The sequence below is a fragment of the Accipiter gentilis genome, chromosome 26, assembly GCF_929443795.1.
Source record: "Accipiter gentilis chromosome 26, bAccGen1.1, whole genome shotgun sequence".
Classification (NCBI taxonomy): Eukaryota; Metazoa; Chordata; class Aves; order Accipitriformes; family Accipitridae; genus Astur; species Astur gentilis.
This window is the reverse complement of record NC_064905.1, coordinates 4,119,808-4,136,587: the sequence shown is the minus strand read 5'-3', so window position 1 is coordinate 4,136,587 and position 16,780 is coordinate 4,119,808. Positions and strand designations below refer to the sequence as shown.

At 43.8% G+C, this 16,780-nt stretch overlaps 1 protein-coding gene across 1 annotated transcript in view; it reads left to right on the top strand.

The window, feature by feature from the left end:
* The first annotated feature begins 14,575 nt into the window (after positions 1-14,575).
* KCNIP1 (potassium voltage-gated channel interacting protein 1) overlaps positions 14,576-16,780 on the top strand; it is a 299,265-nt gene continuing 297,060 nt past the window's right edge. The window contains exon 1 of the mRNA XM_049829633.1: positions 14,576-14,702. Coding sequence (XP_049685590.1) covers positions 14,642-14,702 — 61 coding nt within the window. The 5' untranslated portion in view covers positions 14,576-14,641. The remainder of the gene's footprint in view (positions 14,703-16,780) is intronic.

Here is a 16,780-nt window from a genome sequence, read left to right as displayed (position 1 = left end):
AGGACACTGTTTTGTTTAGAATGCCAGGCCCATATTAGAAGGCTAGGAAAGGTCAGTACATCCCAGTAGGTGTTTTATTGTAAGTGGTTAGGTGAGTCTCGGATTTATGTTCCTGGAGTACTCTGATATCCACAGCAGGAACAAAGAATTACTTTATTTGCGTATTTATGTATCTTACAGCAATGAAGCGAGTGACTCCACTAAGATCAGAAGCAGTGAGCCTTCATTCCCATTTTTTTCTTGTGCTGTTCAATGAATCTGGAAATTTTTTTATCTTTCCATGTGGAAAGGCAAGAAAATATTAGACTTTCTCATCTAGATGCATTAAGGACAGAAGATACTATGTACTTCGGTTTTTAAAATGGTACTGTAGTCTGAATGTCATAGGGAAAATCATAACCTCATGCATAATACTTTTCTGTGTTCGTCCAGTTAGGGTTTGCATCTTCAACTTAAAGCTGGCATCAGCCTGTCTCTCTCTGCCCCCGTTCACACCCAAACTTACTTCCAGTTTGTATTAACCAGCTGTGCCGGGGGGCAGTTGACTCCAGGGGCTTCTGTAAACTGGAAGGGTAAAGGCACAGACAGACGCTGGGACCCCCATTGCCCTCAGGGCCTTGCAGAGCCCCCTCCCTGGGCTGGGAATGCAGCAGCCACAGCTGTGAACCAACCTGCATCTTTCAGATTCCTGATGGCTGATTTATGCAAGGGCTTTTTCCACTAGATTAATGAAATCTTGATGACAATCTTCATAGCTCATGAAAGAGGAATGCTGAAGATTTGTTTGGTATAAGTTTGCTATTAATTTTTTTTGCTGTCATTTCTCTGGCAAGAATTAAATCTAAACCAAAGAATAAGTCTTCAGCAGAAGCCAAATGGAGGGGACCTGGGAAGAAAACAAAGGGCTGACTGGAATTTACTGATCTGCACCTGATGGGAAGTTATTCATCAGCTTCATGAGAAAATTGCTAATGCCGTAGTTGTCTAGCTATTTAATGTACCCTCCATGTTATGGCAGAGGTTTGTGTAGCTTTTCTTCCACTGAGAGGCATTCCCAGTTATACCCTGCTACTCTGCAGAGATGCAAAAATTCCTACCCCATAGGGATTAGCAGCAGGGGTTTACTGAGAAGGGGATCTATGGGAACGTTAATCGCTTGCCCATTGTCCAGCATAGGAGTAAAACACCGTCTCCCTTGCAAGAACACTGAACAGGTCAGACAACAGCTAATAATGTATTTGCTGCAGCAGATACTTGGTTTGCCCAAAGAAGATTAGTGCTCACTCTTGGTGTACATGCAGTCTGTGTCTGTGTGTTGAAACAAGTCTCCAGTAAAAAATAACAGAGTTTTATATACTGCTTGCACTAATCTAGTATGGGTCAACTTCTTAGGCTACTGGAAGGTATGCTCTGGATTCTGATAGAGGAGGGGGGAAAAGGCAAAAATAACAGTACAAATTTCTGCATGTGCGAAAAGTACCTGATGGACAAGAGACTAATTATGTTTGCTTTGGAAATTCTATTCTGCAAACGAATTTCTTCTTTGGTCCATATATCTCTGGGGGCTATGCATGAGGTGTGGCAATGTTTGACAGACTCGTGTGCGTATCTGAAATCGGCATTGCTTCCTGAAGTGACACCGTGTGCTAATCCTTTCTCCAGCTGAGGGTTTGGCCCTGGTAGCACAGCAGGGATGCTGCTTCCCTGTCAGCCCTTCTGTGGCTAAGAGAAATCATACTCTGCCAGCGTGGCTTGTTAAACTCGCACTTCAGTGGCGATGTGTTCTAAAAAGTCTTGATACTCAGTTCTGAAGATACCCTTGACTGGGTAAATTAAAAATAATATAGATATTCTGACCTGAGTATCTGCATTTGAGTTTTGGGTCCATTTGCTTTAGTTGGGGTTATTGCACACGCCAGTTTGCTGCCAGCAATGGAAGTAGTACTGCAGTTTGTCTCAGAGCTGTCTCCACCCTGCCATAGGTACATCTTGAAATGGAATATTTTTAATTAGTTAATAACTCCAGAGAGTGTCTGGATTGGTGTATTGGACAGAATTTGAAAATAACTGTCATGGATGATGTGATTTGGGGAGCACTTCAGCATCAGGATGAAAGTTATTATGTAACTGTAATAATAATAATAATAATTCAGTCCACCAGCTAGCACTATAGGAATGGCACATATTCCTTTTATTGGAAGCATTCTTCATCTGCTGCGACCTTAATGTGAATTCTCTCACATAAATGAAGTTAAGATGGAGTTACAGATGGAAATACTCACTGGTACTGCTGAAAGAAACGCATTACAGGGATGCTGCAGTTAATCCCCAAAACAGGTCATTCTCTGCAAAATGTGGAGACCTCCAAATTTCTCAAGATTTTTGAGTGTCTTAACAGTGTATTTTTCACATCATATATTTGTAGTTTTGCCATCTAATAATGCTACTGAATCTAGATAAAAACTAGCTGCCTAAGAAACAGATTTTCAAAACCTTGTTTTCCAAAAAGACTGCTGTTTTCCTTTGTTCAAAGGAAGGTAGGATTTGGCTCCCATTATGATTTCAGGATTTCATCAATCCTGAAAACAGTTATTGACAATGCCAGTGATCTTAACTACTTGAGAGCTACCTGAAACAATTCCCCACCCCCCACCGCCTCCCCCCACCCCATGAAACCCACTGTAGAACAAACTTTACTTTGTCCTGTGGGTCACACGCTAAGGAGGTTTCAGTTTAAAGATCACAGTATTACCCTACTTTCTCAGTCATCCCCAATCCAACTTAATTTACATTTAGTTCTATATGTAAACTGGAGTATGATCTTTCTTGTGTAATTTAGTCTTTGTTTTAATTTGGGGAATGACTTCAGTATATTAACTGCTGGCAGTAATCATTGCACATGTCACAGACCTTGAGGTTTCCATAGGGACGTTGTGATTCCCCATGACTGCTTGCATAGATACTGGTAAACCACTGCCCTGCTAACATCTGACATTTGTTCCTAAGTTTGCTTTTGTCTGGGATTGCTGTAGCTATAGCGAGGTATCAGAAATAATCTGGTTTTAGTTGGGTATTCAGGGCAGGTGCCACATCTTAACTTCAAAGCCTGTTTATGTCCAGTCTGCAGCAAAAAGTATGCTCCACCTTGCACAGAAGTAGTGTAGTTCAATACACATTAACAATGGATGCAAATATTCCCAGGCAATATGCTAGACTGATGCTAATGTACTGAGGGGCACCTTTGTATCAAAACCAAACTCTTAATTTACTGCAGGAAGGTTGTACAGGTGGAGCATCAGATGATGTGCATTTGCAGGATGGAAAATTCAAACACACATAAACCTGGTTGTTTGGCGTGCAGGATATGATGAGTTTGGGAGGTGTTGGTGCTTACTTTATCTTAATGAAACTTGCCAAGCTAATCTCCATTTTAATGCATTGTTTTATCCAGCTTCAAACAGCATTTTTTAGTGGAATAATCCTATCAGGTTTTTGTTGGTTTTTTTTTTCCAGCAGGAAACAGTACAGCATAAACCAGAAACATAAAACTATGAATCTTCATTAAGAAAGTCGTGCTTATTTTGAAGGTTAAGAAATGATGTGATGAACGTTGTACATCATTTCAGTTAAAGTGTGATGCCATTAATGATCAGAAAACTAAAAATTCTGGCTTTTCTAGAGCACCTTCTAGCAGGACTTGGCTGAGGAGCATCCATGTCTGGCATGCATTCCTAGCATATTCAGAATGAAACAGTACAAATATACAAACAGAATATCTTCTTATTTAGCATATTTTTTGCCTGATGTGATTTAACGTGACACGAGCTGAACTTACCTGGGGGTGTGTAATGGCTGCTCTTGTTCTCCTTTACAAGACTCTGTGGTGAGAATTGAAATGTGAAACAAAAATAGCTGGTTAACTATCCACGTTAGTTACCCAGCGGTATGTGCCTCTGTTCAATGACCTGAATTATATGTGGTTAGTTTGGCACATTTCTTTGAAGTGCATTAAAGCAAAAGGAAAGGAGAGATCCAAGATCATCTGAATGTCTTCTCTACCCTCTTCTACTCCCTAAAGCAAACTCACTCACTGTAGAATTGTTTGGAGTCAATTTATCAGTCGTCCATGGAAATACTGAGTAATTAAAAATTGCTTTTACTTTCTCAATGAGGCCTCTTTGACCATTATCACAAGACAGAAATGAAACTGGCTGTTAACCTGGATTGACATTTATTGTTCACGTTCTTTATATAGTTTTGACATATTCTCTTTAATGCTTCTAGGAACAAAACACCATTGAATTCCTGCCTGTCGCTCAGCTTGCTTAGTTTGTAAGTTCAAACAGGGCCGAGCTGACGCTGGGTGTGTAAGCAAGGCAGCAAGTACGTGCCACGCTCCAGCACTGCCTGTCCCAGATGTTGGGAGAGATGTCCTTGTCATCACGCACACGACCAGGACACGTTGCCCTATGGTCTTTTTCTGTGTTTGGTCACAATACACATCACTCTGAGCCTGTTAATTTAGCTGTATGCTTCCTCTGTAATGTTCATAGAGGCTGTGGATGCGTTAGAAATGCTCACGTATTAAGATAAAAAAGTGGTTTACTGAGCTTTGGGTTTGTGCATCTACCTGGTACTTGGTGTTGGCTGCTTGATATTCCCTGGGGTGTTTTTAGCAGCCAAGTATCTGTTTTGTGAATATTGCCATCTCTGCTGTCAGTGCCATCACAGGGACGAGGACTAAATGTCTACTTGGCGGCCAGGTCATCGTATTTCGTATTCCCCTGACACAGGCCAGTCTCGACTGGGCTTTGTGCGACACGTTGTGATGCAGCATCGCTGCTCCGGCCTCTCTTCCCACAAAGGGAAAAGGCTTTGGGGATTTTCTGTTACCACTGGCTGCCAAAATTCCCTTAAAAGCTCTCCCCTTGTGTCAGGACCCAGACTGGACAGACCAGGGAGTCCTGTTTAATTCGAAATTCCCTCAGGCTAAATTAAGGTGAAATGACACCAAACGATCAGTTAAAGATTTTATTCATGACAGAAGCAAACTGAACTGGGGAGGCACGATAGTAGGTGGTGGGGTTTCTCACAACAGGAATTGGCATAAGACTACCTCTGTAAACCATGTAACCCAGGGTAACCATATACCTCAATTCAGGGAATAAGGAGATCCCTCCCATTGAGTGCCGAGGTTCAGAGCAGACCCCCTTGCCTTCCAGACTCCTCCTCAGAGAAGGGCCCAGGGGTGGCTGGATCCACTCTTAGTTTCAGATTTGGTCAACAGTTTATGTCTTGAAACAGATGAGGTGTAGGGATTGTGGAAAAGGAAAGAGACAAGAAGACAGAGAGAGAAAAAGGAAGACAGAAAGATGTCACCAGTCCTGGGTCCAGCGTTGGTTCAGTCAGCCGAGGGGTCCAGTTCCAGTGGGCTCGCGCACGTGGGGCTTCAGTTTGTGTCTTTTTATCATCCTTGCCCCTCCTTTGGGCGGGCACCAGAACTCCTCAGGCTAATGAGCAGTTTGTGAGCCTTCGCGTTTGCGGGTTTGTGGAGTAACTTCTCCTTCCCTGCAGATGTGACCGTTGTTTGATCTTTGTATCCAAACAGGGAGCTGCGCACCCTCCAGCACTCCCTCCCCCTCCTGTTGCTGATGTCTGAGCTGATGGGCTTTTCACCTGGGTTCCTTGCTGTGCAGGGTTTGTCTTTAAGCAGAACTTGCCCCACCACAATGTTTGAGACATTAACTCTTTCAGTCTCGCACACCTTGTTCTGTATGTGATAGATGCCATAACACGTACATTCACATCCGTGTACTACTACTTTTCAAATGACGTTAACTCTTTTTGGTGTGGTTCCCACAGTGCAGTCGTGGTGTCCTGCTTCTCAGCCTTCTCTGTGGCCTGATGGTTCTGACTAATATTCCTCAGGGTTTTCTGCTTGAAACCATCTTGAAATTTCTCATGTATGGATTTGATAATTTTGAAAGGCAAGACTTCACTTGGCACAATGTGCGAACAGATTTCATGGGGTAATAGATGGTTTTCATTACTGAAATGTGAGGGTTTTCATCCTCAGACCTTACTGTAATGGCATCCTGAGAACAAAAGGTTGCAGTTCTTGATTCCTCTGCGTGCAGCCTCCTCCCGGGTGTCCTTGGCTGTGCCAGACGCGCTCTTCCTCTGAGCACTCTGGCTCTGCAGCCTTGTTTCAGGACTGACCCCTGTCTTCCTCCTGCTCCCAGATGGATGTTGTTATGAAATTCTTCCAGTTTTTCTGTTTCCCTGTCCTCAAACCCCACCTTTTACTGACAGTTTCCTTGCCAAAGGCTCGTGTTTTGGGGAGCAGCGCAGCCGTTTCCTGATCCTGCTTCCTGGCCTCTGCTCAGCTCCGTCGCTTCACCAGGTGGGTTTCACATCACTGTTGTTTCCCACCTTCCTTTTCATTTTGGCACACCAATGCCGTCAGTCTTTTCTGATCGCCTCCTGGCTCCCTCGCCTTCTGCCTAGCTGAAGTTTCTTGTCGTCACCTTTACGACGTGAGTTGATGGCATCGTACAGTTCAGCACGGTGTCCTGCTGCCCGTCTGTCAGCATTCACTCCCACCCGCTGGTAGTGGTGTGCCAGGACAACCCTGCTGGGTGCTCCTGCAGCATCCCTCCTCTCCTGCCATCAGGCATTTCTCCTTGCACTTCGGGCATGTGCTTTGCCCAGGTTTCGTCTGTCTCCTATTCTTTTAAGTTTTCATCTGGAAGCAGTCTCCCTCTCTTTACTGAAGAAATAGTCCAACCAAAGCTACAAACCAGTAACCTCATATTTTGTAAGGTGTCACTAGAAATGTGAAGTATTCCCTTCCTGAGCTCTCAGCTATCTATTTTTTAATGTGATAACCTTAGGGCAAACGTTAGGTCTGCTCAGTGGAGTTCTGCCCAGTTTTATTACTATAACAAAGAAGAATTGGCAGACAATAGTGTAGGGTTTTTTTATATCTCACTATGCTGCTTCATATAAGCCAAACAATACGTTGTTCTTTTTTCTTTTTATTTCCTTTAAGTACACAAATGTGTATGTCCATCATACATATGGGCAGCTGCAGTGGTGATCTGTTTTGGTATTTGCAAGAAGAAAGGCCAGAACAGAGCAGGGATATCTGATCTTGATTTCAGGAGACCGATGCTTGACTGCTTGCTCTGAACAAGAGGATGCAAAATGCCAGCTCCATTCTCCACTCTCCTTCTCAGGATGTTAAAGAAGAGGAGCACCGCTTATTGCTCAGACCTCAGCGCTTGGCTTTTTGTTTCCTGTTTGGCAGTATTAAGTGACCATTACATTTATTTTGTTCGGTTTTGCATAGCTGTATTTGCTATACACTGGAAAGCAAGTGGCTTTCCCACACTTTAATATTGTCACTGCCTGATTTACGTGAAAATCAAGATGATCCCAAAGCTTTAAGGCTCATTTATTCCATCTGATTTCTCAGCATTATTATTCACTGGCTTCCACGTAATGAAAAATATATTTCCATCAAAATGAAAGGGAGGACCTTTAGCTTTTGAGATCTGCCAAAGCTAGCTAGCATGAGAATTTGCTTTGGGTCTGTAGAGGTGCACTAATGAATCTTTTAATAGCTCCTGTTCTGCTACCTTGTCCTTAGAAAAAGCAAAAGATGTCTTTGAAAGCATCCCCATTTATTATAATGGCTCATGAATGGAGAAAAAGAGAATGAAATTAGGCCCTTGTGTATTGTTGCTTTTTTGGAAAAAGCATTTCCAAAAAATAGGTGCTGGAAAAAAAATACATGTGGTGAATTCTGACTTCGTGAAAATCTAGAGTAGGAAGACCCGATATGTCTCTATATTGATAAAAAGGTAAATGATGGCCCACAAAGATCCCCAAACACTTTTTACAGGTATAGGCCAGCAAAAAAATGCCTCATCTTGGTCTCTGTGATCAAGCTGGTTTCCAGTGGCAGTGCAGATTGTCCCATGCTGCTTCAGTTTATCCCTGTATGTCTTTGCAGTGGCTGTGTGTGTTTGTTCAGTAGGTGGACTTTTCTTAGCCGTCTGCTTTCCTGCTTTGAACTGGGACAATTTCAGTGAGTTAATAATATATATATATGTAGTAAAGAAACACACCTCAAAATGTATTGGTTAGTGTAATTGAAACCTTAGCAGTCTAATCAAAGAGTTATATTTAATAATAGCAGAGAAAGAAAGAAAAGAAAAATGATGACTCCTACTGCAAGAGAAATGGTATGCTCGCCTTTCTCCTGTTCCTTGGAGTCCTGTGGGTTCAGTCTGGGGAAGGCTGCACTATGGAGTCTTGTCACCATCCCAAGCTCTGTGCATCTGGTTGTGACGGTGATGATTTCTACCTCTTCTCTTCAGCGTCCAGCTGGAGCTATTTTTATCCATTTCTTACCATGCTTTTCCACCTCTGTCTTCCTTCGTTGGTCTGTGACTGTGTGGAGTGCTGCTGCCTGGAGCCTTAGCACTGAGATGACCTGAAGGATGAGCCCTTCAGTGACACTGGAGGAGCATGTGGAGCGTTCCAGCATGGTGGGGTAGATGTGCTCTCTGTAACTCCTCACCCAAGCAAGCAGTGACTCCGGTAATCGGACAGGTTATGGCTCAGAGAGGCTCCTGGCAGGTCTTCTGTGGAGCCTTGGGCTTAGGGTCAGGCAAAGCACTTGGCAGAGCATGTTCTGGCACAGACAGCCAAGGACAGCAACTGGTTAAAAATTTGCTAAGCAACAGAAACTCTCATTTCATTCTCTTAGAAAAGGAACATTTTCCTTGTTGCTTTTGATTTTTATTCCCCCCACCCCCCGGATAGCCAAGTCTCAGTGTCTCATGAATTGCTTTAAAAATCAGAGAGAGCTGGAAGAGAGGGCAAGAGCTTGTGGAGAGCGCTCATGGTGCACAGGCAGCTTCTGCAAGGGGGCTGCCATATCGGTGCCTGTGCAATTGATGCAAAATTCATGTCTCCCACTCCACTCCAGCTGCTGTCCCTCATGGAGGAATCCGTGCCCAGAGTACCACAGGAGCAACTGCATTTGTGCTGCTAGGGGTACCCATCTTGTCACTACGGCTGGAAGCGATTTTGTGCCAGACCACTGAGCGGTAATTGGGCTGGTGTCCATGGGTCCCGATTATGAACACCTGACCAAGCTACAGTTGAGTGGACACAGCTGAAAGCAGGAGTCCTGGCATTTCTATGTCAGTGCTGGTGCGGCGTCATCCCAGCTCCCAGTTTGCTACTTGTATGCTCTCAATTGCTTGTCAGAAGGGCTTGGTTTACATTCGGCCTCAAGAAAAACAGTAGCTGCTCAGGTGAACAGAAAGTCACCTCTGCCTTAAAGTGAAGCACTCCCTGTTGGGTAAATGTAAAATGCTTCCCTGCAACAAGCGTTAGTTACTGGAATATGAAAAATGAAATTCCTTTAGTCTTAAGCACATAGAAAGAAACTCTGACCAATGCTGCCTAGGTCTCATTTGTAAAATACCCAGAAGGGAAAAGGAATCTATCACTTCCAGCTCTATATAGGTTTTTTAAAGCACAGCCTACCTGGAACCACTCAAAGCTGATAGATACAGAGTGAATGACAAGGGCTTGCTATAAACAGGCAGTTTTCAGCTTTTATTTGTGTTCCTTTTATGCAAATGCTCATTGCTGTACTTTGGGAGACAGAAGAAAATACATCAGAAAGAATTTTACCAATGCCCTAAGTTTTAAAATCTGGGTATGTCTGAGGCATTCCCTTGCTAGTCCTACATATCGACATCGCCAGCTTTGCCTTGTAGGAGAGGAGGGCTGGTAAACAGAGATTACGTCCCTAGATACTGTGCTTAGGGAGGGTGTATTCTCCTGGCAACAGTCCACACTTCTGCATGATGAAAAAACCAGCCTCCCGCTCTGCTTTCCTGTATATACCTACAAAAATACCAGAAATGTGTAGTTTGGGATAGATGTAACACAAGTGTGGTCTGGATCCGTTTTGCTAGACTGCACTTGTCTTTAGTGGCAAGACAACCTGATCCTGCATCAGGGAGCAGAGCTGTAGGAATCCCTGTGACCTTGCTCCCAGGAGAATTCCATCCTGTACCGGTATCAGCTAGCTGGTAATATGACTCCCTAATTGAAGATGCTATATTTGCATTTATTAAAAATAATGAACTACTTATTTTGACCAAACCTTCTGGTTACATGCAACAAATAAGCACCTACATCACCGCTAGTGTCTGTCGTCTTTGCTCTGATGTTTCAAAGTCTCAGAGATGCTTATTAAAAGCAACAGCATAGAGTTAAGAGGCAGAAGGAAATCAGGAAGAGGGTCAGTGAATAGTATTAGGTCATGGTTTTGTTAGTCAGTAGACAGAATTTATTACAATATGGTATATAGTAGTGGTAAAAGGAATGGGGTTTCATTGCTGGGAGACAATAATGATGGATTAGCGGTGACCCACGGGGACATGTCTGCCCTGCAGATCTGATCTAGCTCGGGAGATGAGCGCCCAGCATTGAGTGCTTGGCTGAGTATGTCCACAGGCTTCTTTTGGGGCAGAGGCATACCTCAATGGATGCTTTTTGTGCGTTGCTGTAGCTGTGAGTGCCTAGTGTGTGCCTGCCCGTCGCCTGCATGAAGCACTCGCGGCCCTTTCCTGGGGGGGACTCTCCCCTCCTTAGCAGTGACTGCTGCGACGGGCACACAAGTCACCTGTTGGGTGACCTTTTTGGTGGAAAGTGGATGGGTTTAGGCATGGCACAGGCATCATGAAGCATCACATACCTTCAGCTGTGCAAGCAAATGCTGGAGAACTGCGTGTAAATCGTACCGTGAGAGAGCCCCACGATGTGCAGCTGGGGTTTCTGACTGCACTGGGAAGTTGGCAACGGCTGGACTCTGGAGCACCGCAAATCAATACTGCAGGCTGCGGTCAGGTGTGGCATAATATGGTATCTCCTCTCCTCGAGGTACTTTTGATCCTTTGATAGTAGATCTTACCCAGGATGCTGGCTTAGGTACACACACAGCTAGAACTGTACATTTCACCATCACAGTCAGAGCTCAGTCTTCATCTCACCTCTAAAGGAAATAGTCTGAAAATTATTCAGCTCCTTGGATAGAGGGTGACCATCAGCACTTGTTATGTCTCAATTATTATCTCTTAGGTTGATAAATTTGTTGGGGAAAGAGAATTCCTGCGTGCTGTGGCAAATACCCTAATTCATTAGTGTTTGCAATGCTTCTATTCCTCTAAGGTCTTGATTTTTGGCTGTGAGAGAAAGCGGCTGCTTCTGGCCTGGTGATCTGGGATTCTGTGCTTGTCCACCCAGGCTCAGACATCGTCCCTCCTCTTGTCCCCATTCTTGTATATTTGAGTGATACAAACAGAAATGCATGTAACCATTTATCCCTGTGATTTCATAGGGATCTGTCAATACTGATTTCCAGCCAAGACAAATCTTTTTTTCTTTCAAGTTTCAAAGAAAACCAAATATTCACATTTGCCCTCCGCCTTCATATACCATGCTGTTTTAAGTAGACAACAGTACAGCATCAGGGGTGCAATTTTACCTTCCTGAATTACTTTTTTCTAGGGTATCTCACCATATGGGCAGCCTAATCTGTCAGTCCCAGGCCGAGCCTTTTCTGTGTGGCTGGGATCCAGCCAATGTCAGGATAAATCCCGAAGCCAACTACTTTTTAGGTGCTTTTTGCTGAAACGAGGTTGTAGCAAGGTGGATGTCAGTCTCTTTTCCCAAGTAACAAGCGATCAGATGAGAGAAAATGGCCTTAAATTGCACCAGGGGAGGTTTAGCTTGGATATTAGGAAAAATTTCTTCACCACAAGGGTTGTCAGGCATTGGAACAGGCTGCCCAGGGAAGTGGTTGAGTTGCCATCCCTGGAGGTATTTGAAAGATGTGCAGATGTGGCACTTAGGGACATGGTTTAGTGGTGGACTTGGTAGTGCTAGGTTAACAGTTGGACTTGATCTTAAAGGTCTTTTCGAACCTGAAGGATTCTGTGGTTTTATGATAATCCATGTAGTTCTTTGCAACCATTTGCTTTGGACCTCTTGGGTGTCTAACACACTTTTCCCCAGTGCATGAGTCAACTCAAGTGTGGTTTTGCGAGTGGATGATGTGACAGGAGTTGCAGCTTATTGACTTCTGCTAGTGACAACTTTGCCTAGATTGAGGAGGTTTCCATTTTTGATGTCTTAGAGGCACCATGCCTGGGAGCAGAGGACAGGGGAGCACAGCGTCCCACCGACAGCTGTTGCTTTTTGTGGTAGGATGCTTTTAGCTGACTTGATACCAATAGAGAACTCCAGAGATGGCACTGAGACCTCCTGCTGCAGGGACGCAGGACCACCGTAGCCCTCATCCACCGATGAAGGCCTGATCCAGCTCAGCTGCTGCTCCAAGAGCCATGGAGGCTCTGTCATGGCACCCACGTTCAGTAAGGGTAGTAATGTATCACTGAGGTGGCAAAGGGGGTGCGAACCCAACCTGCTGAACAGGAGCCCCACCATCTCTCTTTGTTCCCTGTTTGCATGAGAAATGAGAAATCCAGGCACGTCCTCACCTGCTGGTTTCTCATGCCAGCAACCATGGCATGAAGCAGCCACTGTTACGTGAGGGCACAACTGCCATGGCCTCTAGTCATCCTCCAGCCTTTGTTGTGTGCACAAATACCAAGAGCAGTGATTTTCCGCATGCGTGCTGTAGCCTATCTAACATTTCAATGTGTAAACATAAATAAAATATTAATAAAATAAATATAAATATTTAAATAAAAAACAGCTTAAGAATCTCAAACAGCTTTTCAGTGCCTTGTGGAGATCACCTTAGTCTGAGGAAGCCCCATCTGGATCCGGGTGGATGGAGAAGCCTGTTAGCCCTGGGGCTGTGGGACAACAGCCGTGGCTAGCCTGGGGGAAGAACTGGGGGCAGGCAGGGAGCATTGCACAAGGCAGGACAGGCTCCCCCCACGATGACAGTGGCAGTACTGTGTACCCCAAGTCTCAGGTACTTGGCACCTGCCTGCAAACTGATATGTTTCAGTTTAGGATGTTGGTATCTAAACAGGACCTTACCTCAGATGTTCCTCAGAAAAAGTTTAATTGCTGTGTTTTGAGTTGTAAAACAAGAAAAAAAAAAAAGAAAACAAGAAAAAAAAACCCCACCCCAAATTATTTTGTGTAATGCCTTTCGCAACTAGCAACTAATTGAAAGCTCTTTGCTGGTATACACTAGGGATGCAAATACACCTGTGAATGAAAGACAGCATTGCTGGCAGCGCGTGGGCAGAAGGTAAGACAGGGCTTTAACCTCCAGGGACACCGATGCTGTGCAGCTTCTGATCCTGGGGGCTCTGGGATCTGCATTTGATGAAATCTTTACTGCAAAGTTAGAGGAAAGCTGGGGAAACCTGTTGAGACAAGGTGCTTTGGTCTCTGGTGTAGGAATGAATTTCTTTAGACAAATACAGTATTTGCACAGATGCTGCCTTAATCTCAGTCACCGTGTGCAAATAGCAAATTAATTCTGGTTCTGACAGCTGCCTAGGTATATTTAACTCTTTCTGTACTTGAGCACTTGCTATTTCACCTTCTGAGAAAACATAAGAAGATGCATAGCTGATTTTTTGAAATATGACAGAACTGAAGAAAATGCTGGGAGTTGTCCTGCCTCCTCTGAGCCACTGGATGTTTGCACAATTTAGCTTCAATGGTTTGTTGTTTTAACGTCCTTAAAAAGGGTATGCGCATACATACTTGGCAGAAAAATAAGTTGTTAGCAACTGTCTTGCTGCTAGTGCATGAGAAAGTATGCGAAGGAAAAGGATTGTATTGAAATTTTCTGGTTTCCCCTGTTGCGCTTACTTATTTTCCCCTGACTTTTCTGTTTGAGAAGACTGTTAAGAGATTGCTGCTTCCTACCTTTCTGTCAGACTCTTAATTAGCAGGAGCACGCAGTCCGCGCAGCTGGGGCTTTGATGCCTTGCTCACTACCGTTTCCCACTCAGAAGATTTCCATTCATTCCGAATTGGTACCCAGCCCAAAGCCCTGGCTTCCCCCCTGAGACCCTCAGCATGTCTACAGGACTCCAGTTTAGTATTCACTGGAAGAGATGCACTGATGCTCCCTCACTAGACCTACAGGCTGCTGGTTGGAGCCATAAGGGAACGGGAGGAAGAATTAGCCTGTGTGTTTATGTGGCTGTGCTCCAGTAAATATTTTGATGCATCTGCTGCCAGCTCTGGTCTGAGGGAATCTACCTAGCATTTAAATTTTGATGGGGAGCTGTTTTGAATAATAACAGTGCAGCCGGCTGTGAGTCAGTGCATGTGTGTTGACTTAAAAAAAAAAAAAAAAAAAAAAAACCTCAAAGCTTAACGCTTGCTGAACGCTGAGCTGCAGTGCTTTGCTTTTTCCCTCCTCCTTTCTTCTTTTCTTTCTTCTCTTGACTTCCTCTGTTTTGTTTTGTTCTTGGGGGCATTTCACATAGATTTTGTTCACTGGCGGTGGGGGGGTGGGGTGAGAAGAATAAAAAAAAAAACAAAAAAAACCCCAAAACCAAAAAAACCACAGCCAAAATAAATCCTCCCCAAAAACTCACAAGTAGCTTTTGCAATGGGTGCTGTAATGGGTACTTTCTCTTCTCTACAAACGAAACAAAGAAGACCATCAAAAGGTAAGACCTCCTGTTTTGCTTTTCCTGTCCCTTCTGTATATTTGCTAGGAGAGAAATTTATATTAGGAAGGGAGGAGAAAATGAACATGTGCCACTTGCAAGTAACCCAGCAATGTTTATGTGAGGTGTAATTTGCAGAGAGTGGGATGCGAGGTAGTGGAGGAAACGTGTGGGCATGAGGAAATTGCTGTGGAGGGGCTTGGGGGTGAAAAGCATCTGAAATACTGTAATCCTTCGTACAGGCATGTATGAGAAACTCAGTGACTCCATATGCAGAGCACTTGCAGAAAAGACCTGTTTATTTCCAAATCCCGTGTTGTATAAACCTATTGAGGAGGGAATAAGATTCAGATACACAGCAAATTCTTCCCGATACCTTGTGGTTTCTGTCTCAGAAAGTATTGTTAGTCAGTGTTGCATATTCAGTAATCCAGCACTAAGTGTGCAGTACTAATGATGCGTGGTTTATAAAGATTATCAAGAGGGGAAAAAAATTAGGGTGTTTCATAAAGAAGGAGAGGAGGAGAAGCTCATGAAAAATGAGCAAGTAAGCAGCAATTCCAGGGATTTTAATCCTTAAATCTATAAGTACCAGCTGTGAAATGCTGATTTTTTTTTTTCAGGTCTGGTTTGTGTAGTGTTTGCCTGAGCTTTGCTCAATTTCCTTCAGGCTTAATTCAAAAATTCCAGGGTGCTGGTGAGCAGAAAGTTAAAAGCACTGTCAGGGGCACGTCCGTACCATACAGAATGAGTATTGTTTAGAAAACAGAAAGAAAGACTCTGTAACTTCAGCAAGTGTTTCTGCTATTTGGAAATATTCCCTGCCAGAACCTCTGCATTTAACAGTCTCTCAGTATTTCTAGGTTAGGTCTCTATTTCCACTAGATCTGTTGCTCAGTTCATATCTATACTTTTGAATTGCAGGTTGGTATGGATTTTCTAGCAATTTAAATTAAAAATTGTCTTGGGAAATATCAAACATCAAGTAATTACTCTAAGGAGAAATGGGGAAGGGCTGTGCAGGGGATTGGATTGTGGCAAGTTTGTGAGCAAGTGTAAAATTCTGTTTTCCTGGTACAAGACAGGTAGGGTAGAATAAAATTTTACATTGAAGTGTGTGTACATGGTTTACAATTTACCTTTCTGTGCTGCTATAATGGAACCATAATTGTATAATCGTCTGGGATGTTTATGATATTATTTATAATGCAAGCATAACTGTATGATTGTCTAAGCACTGAGTCACACCTGAAGCTGTGAGAGTTGTGTTTAGGCACTGTGAAGTACACGAGAGCTGAACACAGTGCGCTGCCATGGTGGCTGCTGTGACACCAAGGGCTGTCTTATCCACCTGCCAGAAACCTGGGAGCTGGATCTGATTTCCACTAAAGGTAGATAATTTTTGGCTGAATGTATCTGTTCTCTGCTACTTTGTTGTCTTGTGGTTGGCTGAACTCTCTGGTGGGTGGAAGAAATTGCTTTTTGTTGGAGTTCACGAGCAGTAAAAATCCAGCACCTGGTCACACATTTGAACATTTACAGTGGGATTCAATTTTGTTGATGCCTGCTGGCAGTGGTTGTTCAGCTATATTTATCAAAACTTGTGTTCCCAGAGCTATCTCCTCTTGGCTCCGATGTGTTATCCATGTGGTGTTGCTGGTTAGTAGGGCACCCAGTTGGAGACAGCAAGTTGGAAGAAATTCCTTTGTTTTTCTTGGCTCTATTCAAAGCCAGTACAGAATTTCACACCTTTTAGTCACTATTTACCTGGCAGGAAAGAGCATTACACAACAACGCACTGCTGTTTTCGGCTGATTTCAGTCAATTGCAGATGTTCCTCAAGACCGATGCCCAGAGGATCTCCCAGATCTCCAAAGGAAGTCACAGCGGCATGTTTGCCGCGCGTGCCTCTGAGCTGGTAGGTGTGTTTTACACTGACTGTAAGCACTTCACCTTGTCAGCAATGAAACACGCTAATATGTGCTGGGCTTGTATACAATCTGAAGTTATTCTTTGTCTGTGAGCTAAATAGTTTGTAGAAGTCAAACATCACTACCTGATGGATCCCTCAGTGTTGC